The sequence below is a fragment of the Oncorhynchus nerka genome, linkage group LG9b (assembly GCF_034236695.1).
Source record: "Oncorhynchus nerka isolate Pitt River linkage group LG9b, Oner_Uvic_2.0, whole genome shotgun sequence".
NCBI lineage: Eukaryota > Metazoa > Chordata > Actinopteri > Salmoniformes > Salmonidae > Oncorhynchus > Oncorhynchus nerka.
In genome coordinates, this window is record NC_088424.1 from 11,882,689 (window position 1) to 11,903,625 (window position 20,937).

Below are 20,937 nucleotides of genomic sequence, written 5' to 3' on the forward strand. Positions count from 1 at the left end.
TAACACACAAACAATTATATTATGTCATGTCTTTATTGAACACACCATGTAAACATTCAGTGTAGGGTGGAAAAGTATGTGAACCCTTGGATTTAATAACTGGTTGGCAGCAATAAACTCAACCAAATGTTTTCTGTAGTTGAGGATCAGACCTGCACAACGGTCAGGAGGAATTTTGGACCATTCATCCTTACAAAACTGTTTCAGTTCAGTAATATTCTTAGAACGTGTGGTGTGAACCGTTCGAGGTCATGCCACAGCATTTTAAATCAGGTTGAGGTCAGGACTGATGTTGATTTACTCCTGTGTTTTGGGTCGTTGTCCTGTTGCATCACCCAACTTCTGTTGAGCTTCAATTGGCGGACAAATAGCCATACATTCATTCCCCTGCAAAATGTCTTGATAAACTTGGGAATTCATTTTTCCGTCGATGATAGCAAGCTGTCCAGGCCCTTAGGCAGCCCCAAACCATGATGCTCCCTCCACCATACTTTACAGGTGGGATGAGGTTTTGATGTAGGTGTGCTGTGCCTTTTTTTCTCCACACATAGTGTTGTTTGTTCCTTCCAAACAACTCAACTTTAGTGTTTATCTGTACACAGAATATTTTTCCAGAAGCGCTGTGGAACATCCAGGTGCTCTTTTGCAAACTTCAGATGTGCAGCAATGGTTTTTTTGGACAGCAGTGGCTTCTTCCGTGGTTTCCTCCCATGAACACCATTCTTGTTTTACGTAGATTCGTCAACAGAGATGGTAGCATGTTCCAGAGATTTATGTAAGTCTTTAGCTGACACTCTGGGATTCTTCTTAACCTCATTGAGCATTCTGCGCTGTGCTCTTGCAGTCATCTTTGCAGGACGGCCACTCCTAGGGAGAAGCATCAGTGCTGAACTTTCTCCATTTATAGACAATTTGTCTTACCGTGGACTGATGAACATCAAGGCTTTTAGAGATATTCTTGTAACCCTTTCCAGCTTTTTGCAAGTCAACAATCCTTAATATTAGGTCTTCTGAGAACTCTTTTGTTTGAGGAATGGTTCACATCAGGCAATGCTTCTTGTGAATAGCAAACTCAAATTTTGTGAGTGTTTTTTATAGGGCAGGGCAGCTCTAACCAACATCTTCAATCTCGTCTCATTGATTGGACTCCAGGTTAGCTGACTCCTGACTCCAATTAGCTTTTGGAAAAGTAATTAGCCTAGGGGTTCACAAACTTTTTCCAACCTACACTGTGAATGTTGAAATTATGCATTCAATATAGACAAGAAAAATAAACTAATAACACACAAATGATTGTAAGCACACTGTTTGTCTATTGTTGTGACTAAGATAAAGATCAGATCAAATTGTATGACTAATTTATGATCCATCCACTACTCCATCTTGGAGGTGCCCTATCAAAACCTATAATTCTTATCAGACCTTAAGCAGGAGGCATAAGTGGACACCATTGGCCTGTTCAGGAGGATGCAAAGTTACAGAATGTTCAGATAGAAAGCCTTTTTTCTAAGAACAGGCATGATTGTCAAGTAGAATTATAGAATAAAGTAAGCTCTATTTATTTCTATCGGCAACCTTCTGAAGGTTTCATCTCACTAAATAAACCCCTGAAGTAAACATGCAATTGAAAACCATTGTGCTCTTCATGCACTCTTTATGAAAAGGTTTCTACACAAGAGCATCTAATGGAGATGGATGAAGACCTGAGACCCCAAGACTCTCTGAAACGCAAAATGTTCTCTGTTGCTCCTAAATCCTTCCTGTGAACTCACATCTTTAACAAATGCATAAACAGGTAAATAAGTATTGGATAACACAAGTAGCATTAACTCCAGTCATAGTTGGGTCAAGACTTTTTGATCATCTTGTACTCAGCATCTTTTCTCCCCTTCACCGTATCCATCTATATTGTGTCCATATTAGGAAAGTCACACATCCACCGGTTCCCTGTGTAAATGCACAGCTGAGAGAGAACCCAGATGAGAGAGAAATTCTTACCTTGCCCACGTAGAGTGGCTCGTCCCCTGTGTACTCCTCCAGCACGAAGAACTGGTTCCACACCCAACTGCGCCTCTGCCTGTGGTGTGCCCCACCTTCGCAGCTTCTTTGGTATGTCCCTACCGGCGGCAGGGGCACTGAGTTAAAGCTCAGGCCAGAGCAGCCCATCTCCCAAAGTGGTAATAGCAACAAAGTCAAAAGGCTAACCACACTCCACATGGGTGAACAGTTCAGTCTCATCATTACGATACACATTTTTTGTGTGAAAATGAACTGCGAAAGACTCAAGAAGAAATGTTGTCAACCATACACAGGGTGAATTTTGGGGTTCAACAGAAGCAACAACCCAGTGCAGGTGTCGTTGGTTTAATGAGCAAGTGTATCCTTCAGCAGACAGACGGAGGATAGTTATTGTTGGTTGTCAAGGAGTCAGAAAACGGCTACTGCAGCAGAATGGTCTTCTGGGCACAATGAATAATTGGAGCCTATCAGAAAGAAAGAGAGGGGTGGAGGGGGAGAAAGGAAGGAAAAGAAGGTGAGGTGGAGAGAGAGATTCAACATTGGATGAAAATTCTCATGTCAAGGCTTACATGTATGATAACAAGCATTCGGGGATAACATTCATTTTTTTTCTCCAGAGAATTTAGCATTTGTCAATGTAGGATCATTCAGACATTTGATTTTTAATTTTAAGACCCCTTGAAGTACCCCCCCCCCCCAAAATATAAAACATTTATTTGATTTTAAAAAATGTGTGGCCTTACTGCTATTAGCCCAAATGCATTGAATAACAAATTCACTACACGGAACAACAGATAGTCCAACAAACAAAAACAAAAAAACAAAATCTGTTATGAAGTGTCTGTCCTAGAGATATAAGAAACATCAGGAAACCTTTGTAATAATTTTTGGGTATTTTTTGTTGTTGTCGTATTTAATCCCTTATTTTTGGCACTGAACAGTACTTCCATAACAGTTTTCAGACGAGTCTTGTAAGGCCTGTGGGCGTGTACGTGTTTGTGAGAGTCTCACGTTTCCACAGAGGGGTCATATTAGCGTACAGCCCAAACTGTTTGGATGCTATAGACAGAAGTTGGCAGATCAGTTGTACTGAATTCAGACGAGTTCTAAGAAGCTTGTGGGGGTCGTAAGAGCAACATGGAGAATACCGTCGTGTTCACGAGAGTCTCATCTTTCCATAGAGGGGACAAAACAGTTCGGACATTACATGCGATTTTGTGAGGAGAGCTCTAGCTCTGTCACCATGCACCGCAGATGCGGAAGTGAGAAACCAGCGAATGCTGTGGATTGAGAAAAATAACTGATATCTCTAGCTAAAATGTACAGATTTTTATGGGGATTTTTTTCTTATGATAATTAGATTTCAGTGGGGACGAGGACTTTGACTCTAGTTTTTTTTTTTTTTACAAACTTTTATGTCTGGTATATAGTATCATAACCTAAGAATTAAAGCCATTTTTGTATTTTCTAAAGTCTTGCAACTTTGCCCGCAAGTATGCCAGCTAAGATAGTTAGACAAAATACTTTTACTTGATTAATAGCCTAAAATGGCTTGGTAGCTGGTTATGAGGTTAGGCGATTGGGAACCTATTTAGCTGGCTAGCTAAATAATTGCTAGGTGGCTAGTATTATATAGAAACAACAAAACACTTTATAATAATTTATTCATCAAGAAGGAATCAATAGGCTACATAGCTTGATTAAATGAATTTACAAACTTACTTCCTGTGAGTCCTGTCAATCATCGGCAGCTAAAATCAAATCATACGCTGTGTGTCACTCAACACTTTCTCTCCTCCTCCACTGATGGCTCAGTTTGCACACACTACAATATCTCATGTCCTGCCTAGCATATCTTTCCTAAGTGGTGCATCTTGGAAGGGCATGACACCTCTGTAAGCAATAATAACACAAGTAACACCATGACATAGTTTCTACCGAGATAAATATATTTTAAGTTCTGGTAACTACAAAAGGTACCTGAAGTCGGTAAATACTGATGGAATCCACACTGTTTTTCCGTCATTTCAGGTCACAACTTGCAGACTTGTTTAAGTGTTGCTGTGCATTTTGTTGCCAACCTTACTAAGCTACCAGACAACTTTACGTTTTTCACTTTTTAATTACCGTTTATATTTTTAGTTTTTTCCCCACACTTTTTTTTCATTCAACTTTTTCACTCCGGACGCTTTATCTGGACATGGTTCATCAGGACTTCCAACAGCCGAAGCTAAGTAGTAACATTAGCATGATGCCTTCTAATTGCAGTCGCTGTACTCATAATATATAGGAGAACGATCGCATTACGGCGAGGATAGCTGTGCTGCAAGCCCAGCTTCAGACGCAATCATTAGGCAAGGGTAATTTCAGTGTAGGAAAGGATGAAAACAGCGTCTGTGTCAAAAGTAAGTACAGATAGTAACGTTGGTACAAATCCCCTCGCACGGTGTCGCGTTCATCATAATGACGAGACCAAGGGGCCGCGTGAACAGAATATTCTTCTTTATTTACACGAAGAACACTAAACAAACTAAATAGCAAACTAAATAGGATCCCCAATCAGAGACAACGATAAACAGCTGTCTCTGATTGGGAACCAATTCAGGCCACCAGAGACCTACATTTACCTAGACAATCCCAAAACCCCATAGATATACAAAAAACCCTAGACAAGCCAAAAACACAAATACCACCCTCGACACACCCTGACCTAACCAAAATAATAAAGAAAAGAAGATAACTAAGGTCAGGGCGTGACACACGGTCCCCGCAGCCGGACAACTTTCTCATGGCTTCTGGAGGGAAATGCTGTAGGAATGCTCAACCGGTGTCGCTCATTCAGCCGACAGAAACCTTCAACCGGTTCTCCCCATTAAGCAGTGAGTCGGAGTCTGAGGCCGAGCCTTCTCTGGTCTCTACTCCTCCCGTTACGAGGTCTGAGATGCCGAAGCTTCCCACCATTAGCTCTGACAAATTGAAAACCCTTGTCATTGTCGACTCCATTACCTGCAGTATTAGACTTAAAACGAATCATCCAGCGATCATACACTGTTTACCAGGGGGCAGGGCTACCGACGTTAAGACTAATCTGAAGATGGTGCTGGCTAAAGCTAAAACTGGCGAGTGTAGAGAGTATAGAGATATTGTTATCCACGTCGGTACCAACCATGTTAGGATGAAACAGTCAGAGGACACCAAGCGCAACATAACTTCAGCCTGTAAACCAGCAAGAAAGATGTGTCGGCATCCAGTAATTGTCTCTGGCCCCCTCCCGGGGAGTGATGAGCTCTACAGCAGAGTCTCTGGCCCCCTCCCGGGGAGTGATGAGCTCTACAGCAGTCTCACACAATTCAATTGCTGGTTGAAAACTGTTTTCTGCCCCTCCCAAAAGATAGAATTTGTAGATAATTGGCCCTCTTTCTGGGACTCACCTCCTGGTTACACTAGTGCATCCCGCAAAGGCGGAAGTTGTTGCTAACATTTACGATAGCAAATGTCAATTTACAAAAAAAAACCTGACGTTTTCGTCTTTTGAGCTTCTAGTCACGAAATCTATGCAGCCTACTCAATCACTTTTTATAGCTACTGTTTACAGGGTTCCTGGGCCATATACAGCATTCCTCACTGAGTTCCCTGAATTCCTATTGGATCTTGTAGTCATAGCAGATAATATTCACATTTTTTGTGATTTTAATATTCACATGGAGAAGTCCACAGACCTACTCCAAAAGGCATTCGGAGCCATCATCGACTCAGTGGGATTTGTCCAACATGTCTCTGGACCTACTCACTGTCACAGTAATACTCTGGACCTAGTTTTGTCCAATGGAATAAATGTTGTGGATCTTAATGTGTTTCCTCGTAATCCTGGACTATCGGACCACCATTTTATTACTTTTGCAATCACAACAAATAATCTGCTCAGACTCTAACCAAGGAACATCAAAAGTCATGCTACAAATTCTCAGACAACCCAAAGATTCCTTGATGCCCTTCCAGACTCCCTCTGCTTACCCACGGACGTCAGAGGACAACAATCAGTTAACCACCTAACAGAGGAACTAAATTTAACCTTGCGCAACACCCTAGATGCAGTTGCACCCCTAAAAACAAAAAACATTTGTAATAAGATACTAGCTCCCTGGTATACAGAAAATACCCGTGCTCTGAAGCAAGCTTCTGAAGCAAGCTTCCAGAAAATTGGAACGGAAATGGCGCCACACCAAACTGGAAGTCTTCCGACTAGCTTGGAAAGACAGTACCGTGAAATATCGAAGAGCCCTCACTGCTGCTCGATCATCCTATTTTTCCAACTTAATTGAGGAAAATAAGAACAATCTGAAATTTCATTTTGATACTGTCGCAAAGCTAACTAAAAAGCAGCATTCCCCAAGAGATGATGGCTTTCACTTCAGCAGTAAGAAATTCATGAACTTCTTTGAGGAAAAGATCATGATCATTAGAAAGCAAATTACAGACTCCTCTTTAAATCTGCGTACTACTCCAAAGCTCAGTTGTCCTGAGTCTGCACAACTCTGCCAGGACCTAGGATCAAGAGAGACACTCAAGTGTTTTAGTACTATATCCTTTGACACAATGACAAAAATAATCATGGCCTCTAAACCTTCAAGCTGCATACTGGACCCTATTCCAACTAAACTACTGAAAGAGCTGCTTCCTGTGCTGGGCCCTCCTATGTTGAACATAATAAACGGCTCTCTATCCACCGGATATGTACCAAACTCACTAAAAGTGGCAGTAATAAAGCCTCTCTTGAAAAAGCCAAACTTTGACCCAGAAAATATTTTAAAAACTATCGACCTATATTGAATCTTCCATTCCTCTCAAAAATTTTGGAAAAATCTGTTCCGCAGCAACTCACTGCCTTCCTGAAGACAAACAATGTGTACGAAACGCTTCAGTCTGGTTTTAGACCCCATCATAGCACTGAGACTGCACTTGTGAAGGTGGTAAATTACCTTTGAACCTTTTGCGTGTAGGGGCAGTATTTTCATTTTTGGCTAAAAAACGTACGCATTTGAAACTGCCTATTTCTCAGCCCCAGAAACTAGAATATGCATATAATTGTCAGCTTAGGATAGAAAACACTCTAAAGTTTCCAAAACTGTACAAATATTGTCTGTGAGTATAACAGAATTGATATTGCAGGCGAAATCCTGTGGAAAATCCAATCAGGAAGTGCCTCTTATTTTGAAACCTCTCTGTTCCCGTGCATGCCTATCCTCCATTTAAAGGGATATCAACCAAATAGTTTCAGGCTTTTATTTTGAAAAATGAGCATGAAAGATCACATTGCATAAGTGGATAGGTGGGGGCTCTCAGAGTGAGTTTTGCGCAACTGAGTAAAGCCGCCATTGTTCCTCCCGCTGTTATTGAAAAACCTACACACTCGGTTGATATATTATCGAATATATATTTTAAAAACAACATGAGGATTGATTATAAAAAAACGTTTGACATGTTTCTGTGGACATTATGGATAGTATTTGGAATATATGGCTGCGTTGTCGCGACCACTCTTTCTTGAGGATTTCTGAACATAACGCGACAAACAAACGTCGGTATTTTGGGTATAAAAATATTATTTTTGGAACAAAAGGAACATTTGGAGTCTCGAGTCTCGTGAGTGAAAACATCCGAAGATCATCAAAGGTAAATTATTTTTTTGATTGCTTTCTGATTTTCGTGACCTAGCTACTTAATGCTTAGTGTACATAATGTTATGTTATGCTATCGATAAACTTACACAAACCTTTGGATTGCTTTCGCTGTAAAGCATAATTTCAAAATCTGAGACGACAGGTGGATTAACAAAAGGCTAAACTGTGTTTTCCTATATTGCACTTGTGATTTCATGAATCTGACAATTCATCTTGATGGTTGTACCGTCGTCTCAAATAAACTGGGAAGGACCTCGGCGTTACTCTGAATCCTGATCTCGCTTTTGACGAACATATCAAGACTGTTTCAAGGACAGCTTTTTTCCATCTACATAACATTGCAAAAATCAGAGGCTTTCTGTCTAAAAATGATGCAGAAAAATTTATCCATGCTTTTGTTACTTCTAGGTTAGACTACTGCAATGCTCTACTTTACGGCCACCCGGATAAAGCACTAAATAAACTTCAGTTAATCCTAATACGGCTGCTAGAATCCTGACTAGAACCAACAAATTTGATCATATTACTCCAGGAGGGGTGCGTCACTTGAGTGGGTTGAGTCACTGACATGATCTTCCTGTCTGGGTTGGTGCCCCCCCTTGGGTTGTGCCGTGGCGGAGATCTTTGTGGGCTATACTCGGCCTTGTCTCAGGATGGTAAGTTGGTGGTTGAAGATATCCCTCTAGTGGTGTGGGGGCTGTGCTTTGGCAAAGTCGGTGGGGTTATATCCTGCCTGTTTGGCCCTGTCTGGAGGTATCATCAAATGGGGCCACAGTGTCTCCTGACCCCTCCTGTCTCAGCCTTCAGTATTTGTGCTGCAGTAATTTATGTGTTGGGGGCTAGGGTCAGTTTGTTATATCTGGAGTACTTCTCCGGTCTTATCCGGTGTCCTGTGTGAATTTAACTATGCTCTCTCTAATACTCTCTTTCTTTCTTTCTCTCTCTCGGAGGACCATGCCTCAGGACTACCTGGCATGATGACTCCTTGCTGTCCACCAGTCAACCTGGCCGTGCTGCTGCTCCAGTTTCAACTGTTCTGCCTGCAGCTATGGAACCCTGACCTGTTCACCGAACGTGCTACCTGTCCCAGACCTGCTGTTTTGTTGCACCCTCGATAACTACTGTGATTATTATTATTTGACCATGCTGGTCATTTATGAACATTTGAACATCCTGGCCATGTTCTGTTATAATCTCCACCCGGCACAGCTGGAAGATGACTGGCCACCCCTCATAGCCTGGTTCCTCTCTAGGTTTCTTCCTAGGTTCTGGCCTTTCTAGGGAGTTTTTCCTAGCCACCGTGCTTCTACACCTGCATTGCTTGCTGTTTGGGGTTTTAGGCTGGGTTTCTGTACAGCACTTTGAGATATCAGCTGATGTTAGAAAGGCTATATAAATACATTTGATTTGATTACACTGTCGCATGATGAATTACATTGTACTTCAAAGTGGCTTAACCTTTCGCTGCTGCTGAGAAAACAGTCTTTGAGACTTTCAAAAGAACAAGCAAGCATTGACGATCATATAATACAATCATATAAGAGCCTATCAAACCGCAGTGAAGATTCAATAGGAAAAATGTCTTTGCTCATATCTTATGTGGAGAAAGCCTTCTCTCATTGTCTCTGTGTGACTTGCCTTTGAGTTGTGTGTGGAAATGTTATCAGCAGTCATGCTCACTCCAGAAGTCTTTGTTTGCTCTTACCCTTGGAGCTGTAAGACCACTGTGCCTGTTGGCAGCTACAGTATATGGGAGAGGCTATACGGACATGCCTGGTGCCCAAATTAATGAAGTATGTCGGGCAGCTGAGAGTCGAGTGGAGACGAATGGATTCAGTTCAGTGAGGTCAGTCAGTCGTCTTGATGAGCCCTTCTCAGCCAACTAGTTTATAGCTGGCTAGCTGGCATCAAAAGCAGCATGGAGCTGGGTAAAACTTGTAAAAGAAAGTGATCTTTATTTTGATGGGTAAGGTTGATATAACTTGTAGTATTGGTCACCATCTGGATGTCACCATGACATGCCAATTATCTAACGTAACGACATGCCGGGAGAATGACCAGTGCAACGGTGTTTTATCAAGGTGCTTCCCACTGATGCTTCCCACTGGGCAGCAGTTGCATCACATGTCGCTAGCGGTAGCTAACTTGGCCAGTTTGTTCCATCCCACTGATTTTGTTTAGAGTAGGATAGCAGCCTAGACAAGAAATAACTTGGAATATTGGTAGTAAGAATCTGGATGTCACAGTGATACAGTCTACTGCTCAATAGGGAGAGTTTGCACCAGTTTATTGACTGCTGTCCTGCAGTAACGAGAGGGAAGTAGCTAGATAGTGTAGCCAATATCAGGTCAGGGTGACATCTCAAGCACATTTATTGTAGTGATTTTCACAAAAAAAAATTACAAATACAGCATTACAACATGTTTGTAAAAAATATATATATATATAGTTTAAATTTTAGCCACAAGCATAAACTAGCTAGATAGGGAGGGCTCATTAGGATGACTGACTGAACTGACTGAACCGAATCCATTCATCCCTATTCAACTCTCGCTGCGTGACATGTCATACATTTTGGGAACCAGGTGTTTCTGTATAGCCTCTCCCATGTACTGTAGAGCATACGGGAACTAAATAGTAAATCCCAAGGGTTCTTGCTTTAGCACTGACGTGTGAAGCGAGAAAGGTGTCGAAGCCTTTGAGCTTCTCCCAAGTGGGTGTGACACCTACTCCTGTTGCCTGCTGCACTGCTGCTTGGATTCTACCTGGGGACCTGTTCACCGTCTGCCCCGGTTGTCAGACTATGTTTGTTCTCACACTCGGGACTCGGGACTATTGGTTACCTTTTGGCCTACCATCCCATTCTAACCACCTCTCCCCGGCTTTGTATTCATGGTAACTGATGAAATTGCTCTACAATATGATCTTGCTGCCATCTGATGCACATTCAGATGTCATAAATCAGCACTGTAGAGCTCTCCCTGTCCTATGCCGTGCCTTGATTGTATTACTGTTCATGATATCTGGAAATGTGGATGTACACCCTGGCCAATCTACTGATGCTAACCGCAATTCTGACATGTGCCCTGATATCTGCTTCACTGGTTTCTGTTCTCGTACAAAGTCTGGGTTTTCTGCATGTTAAAACTAGAAGCTTATTATCTAAAATGGGTGTGGGTTCACAGTTCCAATCCAGATGTGTTGATCATTACTGAGATATGGTTAAGGAAGAGTGTTTTGAATACTGATGTTAACCTTTCTGGTTATAACCTTTTTTCGGCAAGACATATCTTCCAAAGGTGGGGGAGTGGCAATCTTTACCAAGGATCACCCTCAGTGCCCGGGTTGTCTCCACCAAATATGTCCCCAAACAATTTGATTAGCTGGTTTTAAGTATTACACTTTCAAATAGCTCTTTGTTGACTGTTGCTGGGTTCTATTGTCCTCCATCAGCACCGGCTTGTACCCTACCCGCCCTAAGGTCTCTCCTGGCCCCTTACACTAAGTCTGAATTTCTCCCTCTAGGTGACCTAAACTGGGACATGCTTAAACCACCTGACCAAGTCCTAAAGCAATGGGACTCCCTAAATCTTTCTCAGATTACTACCAATCGCACAAGGTATGACTCCGAACACCCAGAAAATGCAACTCTTCTTCATGTTATCCTAAAACAATTATCCTGATAGGTATCAGTCTGGTGTTTACAGTAATGACCATAGTGATCACTATTTTACAGCCTTGTTCGTAATGGCTGCTCAGTCAAACGACCTGTCATAGACACTTGCTAAAAACTTTAATGAGCAAGCCTTCCTTCATGATCTGGCCTCTGTAAAATGGTATAGAAACAGCTCTGTCGAAGACGCTTGGACCTTTGTAAAAAATACTGCTCCTCAGTCTCAGTTGCTAATATATGCATATTATTATTAGTATTGGATTGAAAACTCTAAAGCTTCTAAAACTGTTTGAATGATGTCTGTGAGTTTAACAGAACTCATATGGCAGGCAAAATCCTGAGTTGAAATCCAAACAGGAAGTGAGAAATCTGAGCTTTGTATGTATTCACCAGAGTCCCCAATGAAATCCCCTTGAGATATTAATGATGTTGCACTGCCTAGGGGTTCCACTAGAGATCAACCATCAATAGAAATTATAATGAGACTTCTATGGTATTGTGGGAGTGAATGATAGCAGAATCAGTCAGGTGTCACGAAGACAAGAAGGAGTACTCCGATTGGAACTTTATTGAAGCTATATGTTAAAAACATCCTAACGATTGATTCTGTACTTAGTTTGAAATGTTTCTTCGACCGGTAATATAACTTTTTGAAGTTTTTGTCCGATATAACGCTGACCAGAATGAGCGTATGGATATGTATACGAAATGCGATAACAAAAGAAGATATTTGGACATAAATAACGATCATTTTCGAACAAAACAAACATTTATTGTGATTTACTGGGATTCCTGGAGTGCTTTCTGATGTAGATCATCAAAGGTAAGGGAATATTTATCATGTAATTTCTTGTTTATGTTGACGTCAACATGGCGGCTATTGTGACAAATTTTTCTGAGCGCCGTCTTAGATTATTGCATGACTGGCTTATTCCGTAATTTAAAAAGAAATCTGACACAGCGGTTGCATTAAGGAGATGTATATCTATAATTCCATGTGTATAACTTGTATTATCATCTACATTTATGATGAGTATTTCTGTTGAATGATGTGGCTATGCAAAATCACTGGATATTTTTGGAACTAGTGAATGTAACGCACCAATGTAAACTCATATTTGGATAAATATGAACTTTATCAAACAAAACATACATGTATTGTGTAACATGAAGTCCTATGAGTGTCATCTGATGAAGATCATCAAAGGTTAGTGATTAATTTTATCTCTTTTTCTGATTTTTGAAACTCCTCGCTTTGGCTGGAAAAAATGGCTGTGTTTTTCTGTGGCTATGTGGTGACCTAACATAATCGTTTGTGGTGCTTTTGCTGTAAAGCATATTTGAAATTGGACAATGTGGTGGGATTAACAACGAGAATAGCTTTAAAATGGCATGAGATACATGTATGTTTGAGGAATGTTAATTATGAGATTTTTGATGTTTTGAAAATGGCGCCCTACACTTTGACTGGCTGTTGTCAAATCGGGATTGCAGCCATAAGGAGTTTTAAAACACTCCCCCATAAAGAAAATTAGAATTAAAAACAGGTTCAGCAACAGCACACGCAGGCTGACTGGCTCTTGTTCAGGCAAATGAAAAATAAATGCACTCAGGAAGGCAAAAGTTTGTTACTTTAAGGAGCAGCTCTCTCTCTGTAGGTCTAACCCCAATAAATTCTGGAAAACTGTTAAAGACCTGGAGAATAAACCTTCCTCCTCACAGCTGCTCATGTCCCTTAATGTTGATGGTGTGATTGTTAATGACAAGAAGCACATGGCTGAGCTCTTTAATCATGATAAAATAATTTCAATGTTGAAAGATAATGATTAAATAATTCCACTCTGAAACCTTATAATTGTATGAAATTGATTAGAATCATAAAATTATAATATGATGATGTGTGGAGTTTTAGTCAGGTTTTGGTTAAACAATGTATCTGTATAGTGGAAAAACAAGGCGTAGCTCGGGATTTGAACTTGTATGTGGGAGTTGAAGAAAGGTACCGAGAACAGTTCATCTGTGTTTGGACCGACCTGGCTAGGCCTCTGAGGAATTCATGAGGGCATAGGGAGTACTTCTCAAGGTCTCCCTAATCTCAGGGGAATGGAACTCAAATCAAATCAAATCCAATTTTATTTGTCACATACACATGGTTAGCAGATGTTAATGCGAGTGTAGCGAAATGCTTGTGCTTCTAGTTCCGACAATGCAGTAATAACCAACAAGTAATCTAGCTAACAATTCCAAAACTACTACCTTATAGACACAAGTGTAAGGGGATAAAGAATATGTACATACAGATATATGAATGAGTGATGGTACAGAGCGGCATAGGCACTAGGCAGGTAGCCTAGTGGTTAGAGCGTTGGACTAGTAACCAAAAGGTTGCAAGTTCGAATCCCGAGCTGACAAGGTACAAATCTGTCCTTCTGCCCCTGAAAAGGCAGTTAACCCACTGTTCCTAGGCCGTCATTGAAAATAACAATTTGTTCTTAACTGACTTGCCTAGTAAAATAAAGGTAAAATTAAAAATACAGTTGATGGTATTGAGTACAGTATATACATATGAGATGAGTATGTAAACAAAGTGGCATAGTTAGTGGCTAGTGATACATGTATTACATAAAGATGCAGTAGATGATATAGAGTACAGTATATACGTATACATACAGTGCCTTGCGAAAGTATTCAGCCCCCTTGGACTTTGTGACCTTTTGCCACATTTCAGGCTTCAAACATAAAGATATAAAACTGTATTTTTTTGTGAAGAATCAACAACAAGTGGGACACAATCATGAAGTGGAACAACATTTATTGGATATTTCAAACTTTTTTAACAAATCAAAAACTGAGTTCAGTGTATAAAGTCAGAAAAGCTGCTTTCTCAGCCACTGCCTGTCACCAAGGGTGTATCCCAAGGCTAGATCCTAGGCCCCACGCTCTTCTCAATTTACATCAACATCATAGCGCAGGCATTAGGAAGCTCTCTCATCCATTTATATGCAGATGATACAGTCTTATATTCAGCTAGCCCTGCCCCGGACTTTGTGTTAACTTCTTCGACATAGGGCTCTTTTAGGATAAAAAAATGTTCCCGTTTTAAATAAGATATTTTGTCACTATGCATATAATTGACAGCTTTGGAAAGAAAACACTGACGTTTCCAAAACTGCAAAGATATTATCTGTGAGTGCCACAGAACTGATGCTACAGGCGAAACCAAGATAAATTTCAAACAGGAAATGCCCCAGATTTTGGAGGCGCTGTGTTCCAATGTCTCCCTATATGGCTGTGAATGCGCAAGGAATGAGCCTACACTTTCTGTCGTTTCCCCAAGGTGTCTGCAGCATTGTGACGTATTTGTAGGCATATCATTGGAAGATTGACCATAAGAGACTACATTTACCAGGTGCTCGCTTGGTGTCCTCCGTTGCAATTATTGCGTAATCTCCAGCTGCGTGCATCTTTCCATTTGGTTCAGAGGAGAAACCAAACTGCCACGAATGATTTATCATCGAATAGATATGTGAAACACACCTTGAGGATTGATTCTAAACAACGTTTGCCATGTTTCTGTCGATATTATGGAGTTAATTTGGAAAAAAGTTTGGCGTTGTAATGACTGAATTTTCGTTTTTTTTTCTTAGCCAAACGTGATGAACAAAACGGAGCGATTTCTCCTACACAAATAATATTTTGGGAAAAAATGAACATTTGCTATCTAACTGAGAGTCTCCTCATTGAAAACATCCGAAGTTCTTCAAAGGTAAATTATTTTATTTGAATGCTTTTCTTGTTTTTGTGAAAATGTTGCCTGCTGAATGCTAGGCTTAATGCTATGCTAGCGGTCAATACTGTTACACAAATGCTTGTGTAGCTATGGTTGAAAAGCATATTTTGAAAATCTGAGATGACAGTGTTGTTAACAAAAGGCTAAGCTTGTGAGCCAATATATTTATTTCATTTCATTTACGATTTTCATGAATAGTTAATGTTGCGTTATGCTAATGAGCTTGAGGCTATGATTACGCTCCCGGATACGGGATTGCTCGACGCAAGAAGTTAAATGCTCTAAAACAAAGCTTTCTTAGTGTCCAACAAGCTTTCTCTACCCTTAACCTTGTTCTGAACACCTCCAAAACAAAGGTCATTTGGTTTGTTAAGAAGAATGCCCCTCTCCCCACAGGTGTGATTACTACCTCTGAGGGTTTGGAGCTTGAGGTAGTCACCTCATACAAGTACTTGGGAGTATGGTTAGACTGTACACTGTCCTTCTCTCAGCACATATCAAAGCTGCAGGCTAAAGTTACATGTAAGACTTGGTTTCGTAATCACTCCTCTTTCACCCCAGCTGCCAAACTAAGCCTGATGCAGATGACCATCCTACCCATGCTAGATTACGGAGACATAATGTATAGGTATGCAGGTAAGGGTGCTCTCGAGCGGCTAGATGTTCTTTACCATTCGGCCATCAGATTTGCCACCAATGCACCTTACAGGACACATCACTGCACTCTATACTCCTCTGTCAACTGGTCATCTCAGTATACCCGTCGCAAGACCCACTGGTTGATGCTTATTTATAAAACCCTCGTAGGCCTCACTCCCCCCTATCTGAGATATCTACTGCAGCCCTCATCCTCTACATACAAAACCCCCTCTGCCAGTCACATTCTGTTAAAGGTCCCCAAACAACACACAACCCTGGGTCGCTCGTCTTTTCAGTTCGCTGCAGCTAGCGACTGGAACGAGCTGCAACAAACACTCAAACTGGACAGTTTTATCTCAATCTCTTCATTCAAAGACTCAATCATGGACACTCTAACTGACAGTTGTGGCTGCTTTGCGTGATATATTGTTGTCTCTACCTTCTTGCCCTTTGTGCTGTTATCTGTGCCCCAACATGTTTGTATCATGTTTTGCTGCCTTGCTATGCTGTTGTCTTAGGTCTCTCTTTATGTAGTGGTTTGTTGTCTCTCTTGTCGTGATGTCTGTTTTGTACTATATTTATATATATTAATCCTCTGTCCCTGCTGGAGGCCTTTTGCCTTTTCGTAGGCTGTCGTTGTAAATAAGAATTTGTTCTTAACTGACTTGCCTAGTTAAATAAGGGTTAAATTTAAAAAATTATGGTCTTCAGGAGTGTTAAGAGGCACTAGTCCTCTGGTCCCTGGTCCCTGGATGGGAGTGGTCTAAATAAACATGTGAGAAAAAAATTCACATACGGGAAACTTGTCTGAAAACCCTGTGTCTAACTTGTGAGGGTAGCCATGTCAGCCCATGTTAATCACAGTACTGTTCAAAAGCCTAGAGAAATTCTCCTTTCAGAAAGACGATAATAGGTGTGGAATATGGAAGCTAGTGATGGGTTGCCACTTATCAAAACAATAAAATATTTTACATGGTGAAGTTCCAAAATAATTCTGACTTGCAATAAGCTCGCATGCATATGATACAAAACAAATGGCAACCAAAACGTTGTCCGGCATGATAGGAAAACAGACACGGACAAAAAAACAAAAAAACTAACAAAACACAAGCATCTTCTGAGTGGAAACATCATTTCTACTCAGAGCCAATAGTCAAGTAAATAAGACAGGATTAGGAAGGCTGGCCATGTAAGACTAGGCACCAAATGAAAGAAAATGGTCCAAATGGTCCAAAACAGGGGAGGGAGTACCTGGACTTGTCCAATGAGAAACACTCACTTCATTTTCTATGGTGTGCAGTAATAAATACTACCCTACTGTAACTGGTGGGATTCAAAACCCTGGTATCCGGCTCGTGAATCCTAATCTTAACCTTTAGACGAAGAGGACACCCTCAAGGTTCAAAGCATACATTTGGGCTTCCAGTGGAATTTCTGAAGGCTCACAGGGAGAAAGGAACAATATAATTGCTATAGGTATGCACAACAGGCAAATTGGTAATTTGACAGAGGAGGAGAAACGTAGTACATTTTCCACATTCTGTTACATTACAGACTTATTCTAAAATGGATTAAATGTTAAATTTTTAAAAAAAGTTTCCTTATCAATCTAGACACAATACCCCATAATGACAAAGCAAAAACAGGTTTTAAGAAATGTTTGGAAATGTACACTCCCGTTCAAAAGTTTGGGGTCACTTAGAAATGTCCTTGTCTTTGAAAGAAAAGCAAAAAAAATTGTCCATTAAAATAACAATCAAACTGATCACAAATATAGTGTAGACATTGGTAATGTTATAAATGACTATTATAGCTGGAAATGTCAGATTTTTAATGGAATATGTACATAAGCATACAGAGACCCATTATCAGCAACCATCACTCCTGTGTTCCAATGGCACGCTGTGTTAGCTAATCAAAGTTTATCATTTGAAAAGGCCAATTAATCATTAGAAAACCCTTTTCCAATTATGTTAGCACAGCTGAAAACTGTAAAGAAGCAATAAAACTGGCCTTCTTTGGACTAGTTGAGTATCTGGAGAATCAGCATTTGTAGGTACAGGCTCAAAATGGCCAGAAACAAAGAACCTTCTTCTGAAACTTGTCAGTCTATTCTTGTTCTGAGAAATGATGGCTATTCCATGCGAGAAATTGCAAGGAAATTGAAGATCTCGTACAACGCTGTGTACTACCCCCGTCACAGAACAGAGTAAACTCGCTCTAACCAGAGTAGAAAGAGGAGTGGGAGGCCCCGGTGCACAACTGAGCAAGAGGACAAGTACATTAGAGTGTCTAGTTTGAGAAACAGATTCCTCACAAGTCCTCAACTGGCAGCTTCATTAATTAGTACCCGCAAAACACCAGCCTCAACGTCAACAGTGAAGAGGCGACTCCAGGATTCTGGCCTTCTACACAGAGTTGCAAAGAAAAAAGCCATATCTAAGACTGGCCAATAAAAATAAAAGGCAATAATAATATGGGCAAAAGAACACAGAAACTGGACAGAGGAACTCTGCCTAGAAGGACAGCATCCCGGAGTCGCCTCTTCACTGTTGACGTTGAGACTTGTGTTTTGCGGGTACTATTTAATGAAGCTACCAGTTGAGGACCTGATCCAGAGCACTCAGGACCTCAGACTGGGTCGAAGGTTCACCTTCCAACAGGACCCTAAGCACACAGCGAAAACAACGCAGGAGTAGCTTCGGGACAAGTCTCTGAATGTCCTTGAGTGGCCCAACTAAATCAAGTCAAATTTTATTTGTCACATACACATGGTTAGCAGAGGTTAATGCGAGTGTAGCGAAATGCTTGTGCATCTAGTTCCCAACCATGCAGTAATATCTAACAAGTAATCTAACAATTTCACAACAACTACCTTATACACACAAGTGTTAAGAAATTAATAAGAATATGTACACAAAGATATATTAATGAGTGATGGCCGAACGGCATAGGCAAGATGCAGTAGATGGTATGGAGTACAGTATATACATATGAGATGAGTAATGTAGGGTATGTAAACATTATATAAAGCCTGGACTTGATCCCGATTGAACATTTCTGAAGAGACCTCAAAATAGCTGTGCAGCGACGCTCCCCATCCAACCTGACAGAGCTTGAGATGATCTGCAGAGAAGATTGGGAGAAACTCCAAAGATACAAGTGTGCCAAGCTTGTAGCGTCATACCCAAGAACACTTGAGGCTGTAATTGCTGCCAAAGGTGCTTCAACTGAGTAAAGCGTCTGAATACTTATGTAAATGTGATATTTCAGTTTCTAAAAACTTGTATTTGCCTTGTCATTATGGGGTATTGTGTGTATTTTGATGAGGCAAAAAGCATTTCATCAATTTTAGAATATGGCTGTAACGTAACAAAATGTGCAAAAAGTCAATGATCTGAATACATTCCGATTGCCATGTAGAAGCCATGTCTTTAGGACAGAAAGAGAGAGAAGAATGGAAAGAGAGGGAGAGAGGTTGGAGCCATGAAACATTGTAGCATTGTGTCAGCTATCACTAGTCTTTATCCAAAGATAACACCATTCTAGAATTACTGTCCCTTTATTGCGGATATCATTTGGGAGAGAGCGCAGAAGATCTCCATTGTAGTGCAGTTGAAATGTAAAGATAATTTCTGAATGAGCAAACATATGCAGTGTTTACTGTTAATGCAGTCTCTGCAAACACGGACACGTTGCCTTTAAATGTTAATTGTGTTATAGCACTGAAAAAGCAAGACATGTTGGAAGTGTATATAGTGTCTGGTCTTGAGATCCACAGTGTCTGCTGATTTTCACCCAAAGGTTTGTGGTCTCTCTGGGCCAAACCAACCACAATTCACCAATCATTAGGCAAATTTCATTCTTAAAGATTTGCAGTTTAGTTTCAAATAAATGTTTCTTTCTGCACATTTTGGATCAACTGAACCAATGTTCAGTAGCTTCTCTAAAATTCCCCGGTTTTCCCCAAAAATCATGGTTGGAAGATTCCAGATTTCCTGCTTATTCCCTCCTGATTCTGGGAATCTTCCAACTGCGATACAGCATTACTGTGATGCAGCCTCAGCAGACTTCAGGGCTTTCATGCTTAGCGGAGCAGAGCAGAGCTATTGTGAAGGAAGTTGTCATGGAAGATTGTGTTTATACAGGACGTACCCCCCCACCTCTGTACAACCTGGAGATTTTGGGAAAGTTGGTTACAAGAATTTCTCACCTCTACCGATGTTTGTCGCATTATCATCTCTCTTGATGCAATTCACAGTATATACTAACATAAACAAGCCCAAGCTCCAGTGGATTAGGCACTAGCCACATGTTTCGACAGTTACTTGTCCACTAGGGGTGTTGTCGATGGGGGTGAGAATGGGCTAACAAGTGAGCTATGGCTCCGAACATTGTGCTAGGCACTTGTTTTTTAACTTTAGTTTGTCTGTTTTAACCCAAACCTTAACCCTAACCACTCGGAATTAATGCCTAAATTTAACCCAATCCTTAACCCTAACCTTAACCACTCGGAATTCATGCCTAAACTTGACCCTTAAGGTTGGTTTTGGTTTGATGAGTGAATGACAGCACTTTTGTTGTGCCGTTTGATTGACGGATGACAGGACGTGTTGATATGGGGATTTGTATTTGGCTGTTTAGAAGTTCACAAAACATATTAAATATTTAGGATGCATAATAAGTAACAAACATATAAAGATAACTTTATTCCATTACTCAACAATATGAAAACAGATCTAACTAAATGGAATAAACTTCCCAAAAATCTTAGTTAGAATAAACATCTTTAGAATTGCATTGCTGCCAAAGTTTTTGTATTTATTTTCAGTAATACCAATTACACCACCTAAAGCATTCTTCTAAATATGTATAGACCTTATATGGGGAAATAAAATTCATAGAATAAAAGTAAAGATCTACGTCTTCTTAAAAGGCTCTGGTCAATTCGATGTCTGAAGTGGCTTTACAGCATTTACTGCGATGCAACCTCAGCAGACTTCAGGGCTTCATACTTCATACGCTACGGAGCAGAGCAGAGCTATTGTGAAGGAAGTTGTCGAGGAAGACTGTGTTTATACAGGATGTACCACCCCCACCTACTGCAACCAAACATGTCAATGCGGAGCTATATT

The 20,937-nt window shown here is 40.7% G+C and overlaps 1 protein-coding gene across 1 annotated transcript in view; it reads right to left on the reverse strand.

The window, feature by feature from the left end:
* LOC115114819 (cadherin-7-like) overlaps positions 1–20,937 on the reverse strand; it is a 79,662-nt gene that overhangs the window by 42,426 nt on the left and 16,299 nt on the right. The window contains exon 2 of the mRNA XM_065013330.1: positions 1,999–2,483. Coding sequence (XP_064869402.1) covers positions 1,999–2,253 — 255 coding nt within the window. The 5' untranslated portion in view covers positions 2,254–2,483. The remainder of the gene's footprint in view (positions 1–1,998; positions 2,484–20,937) is intronic.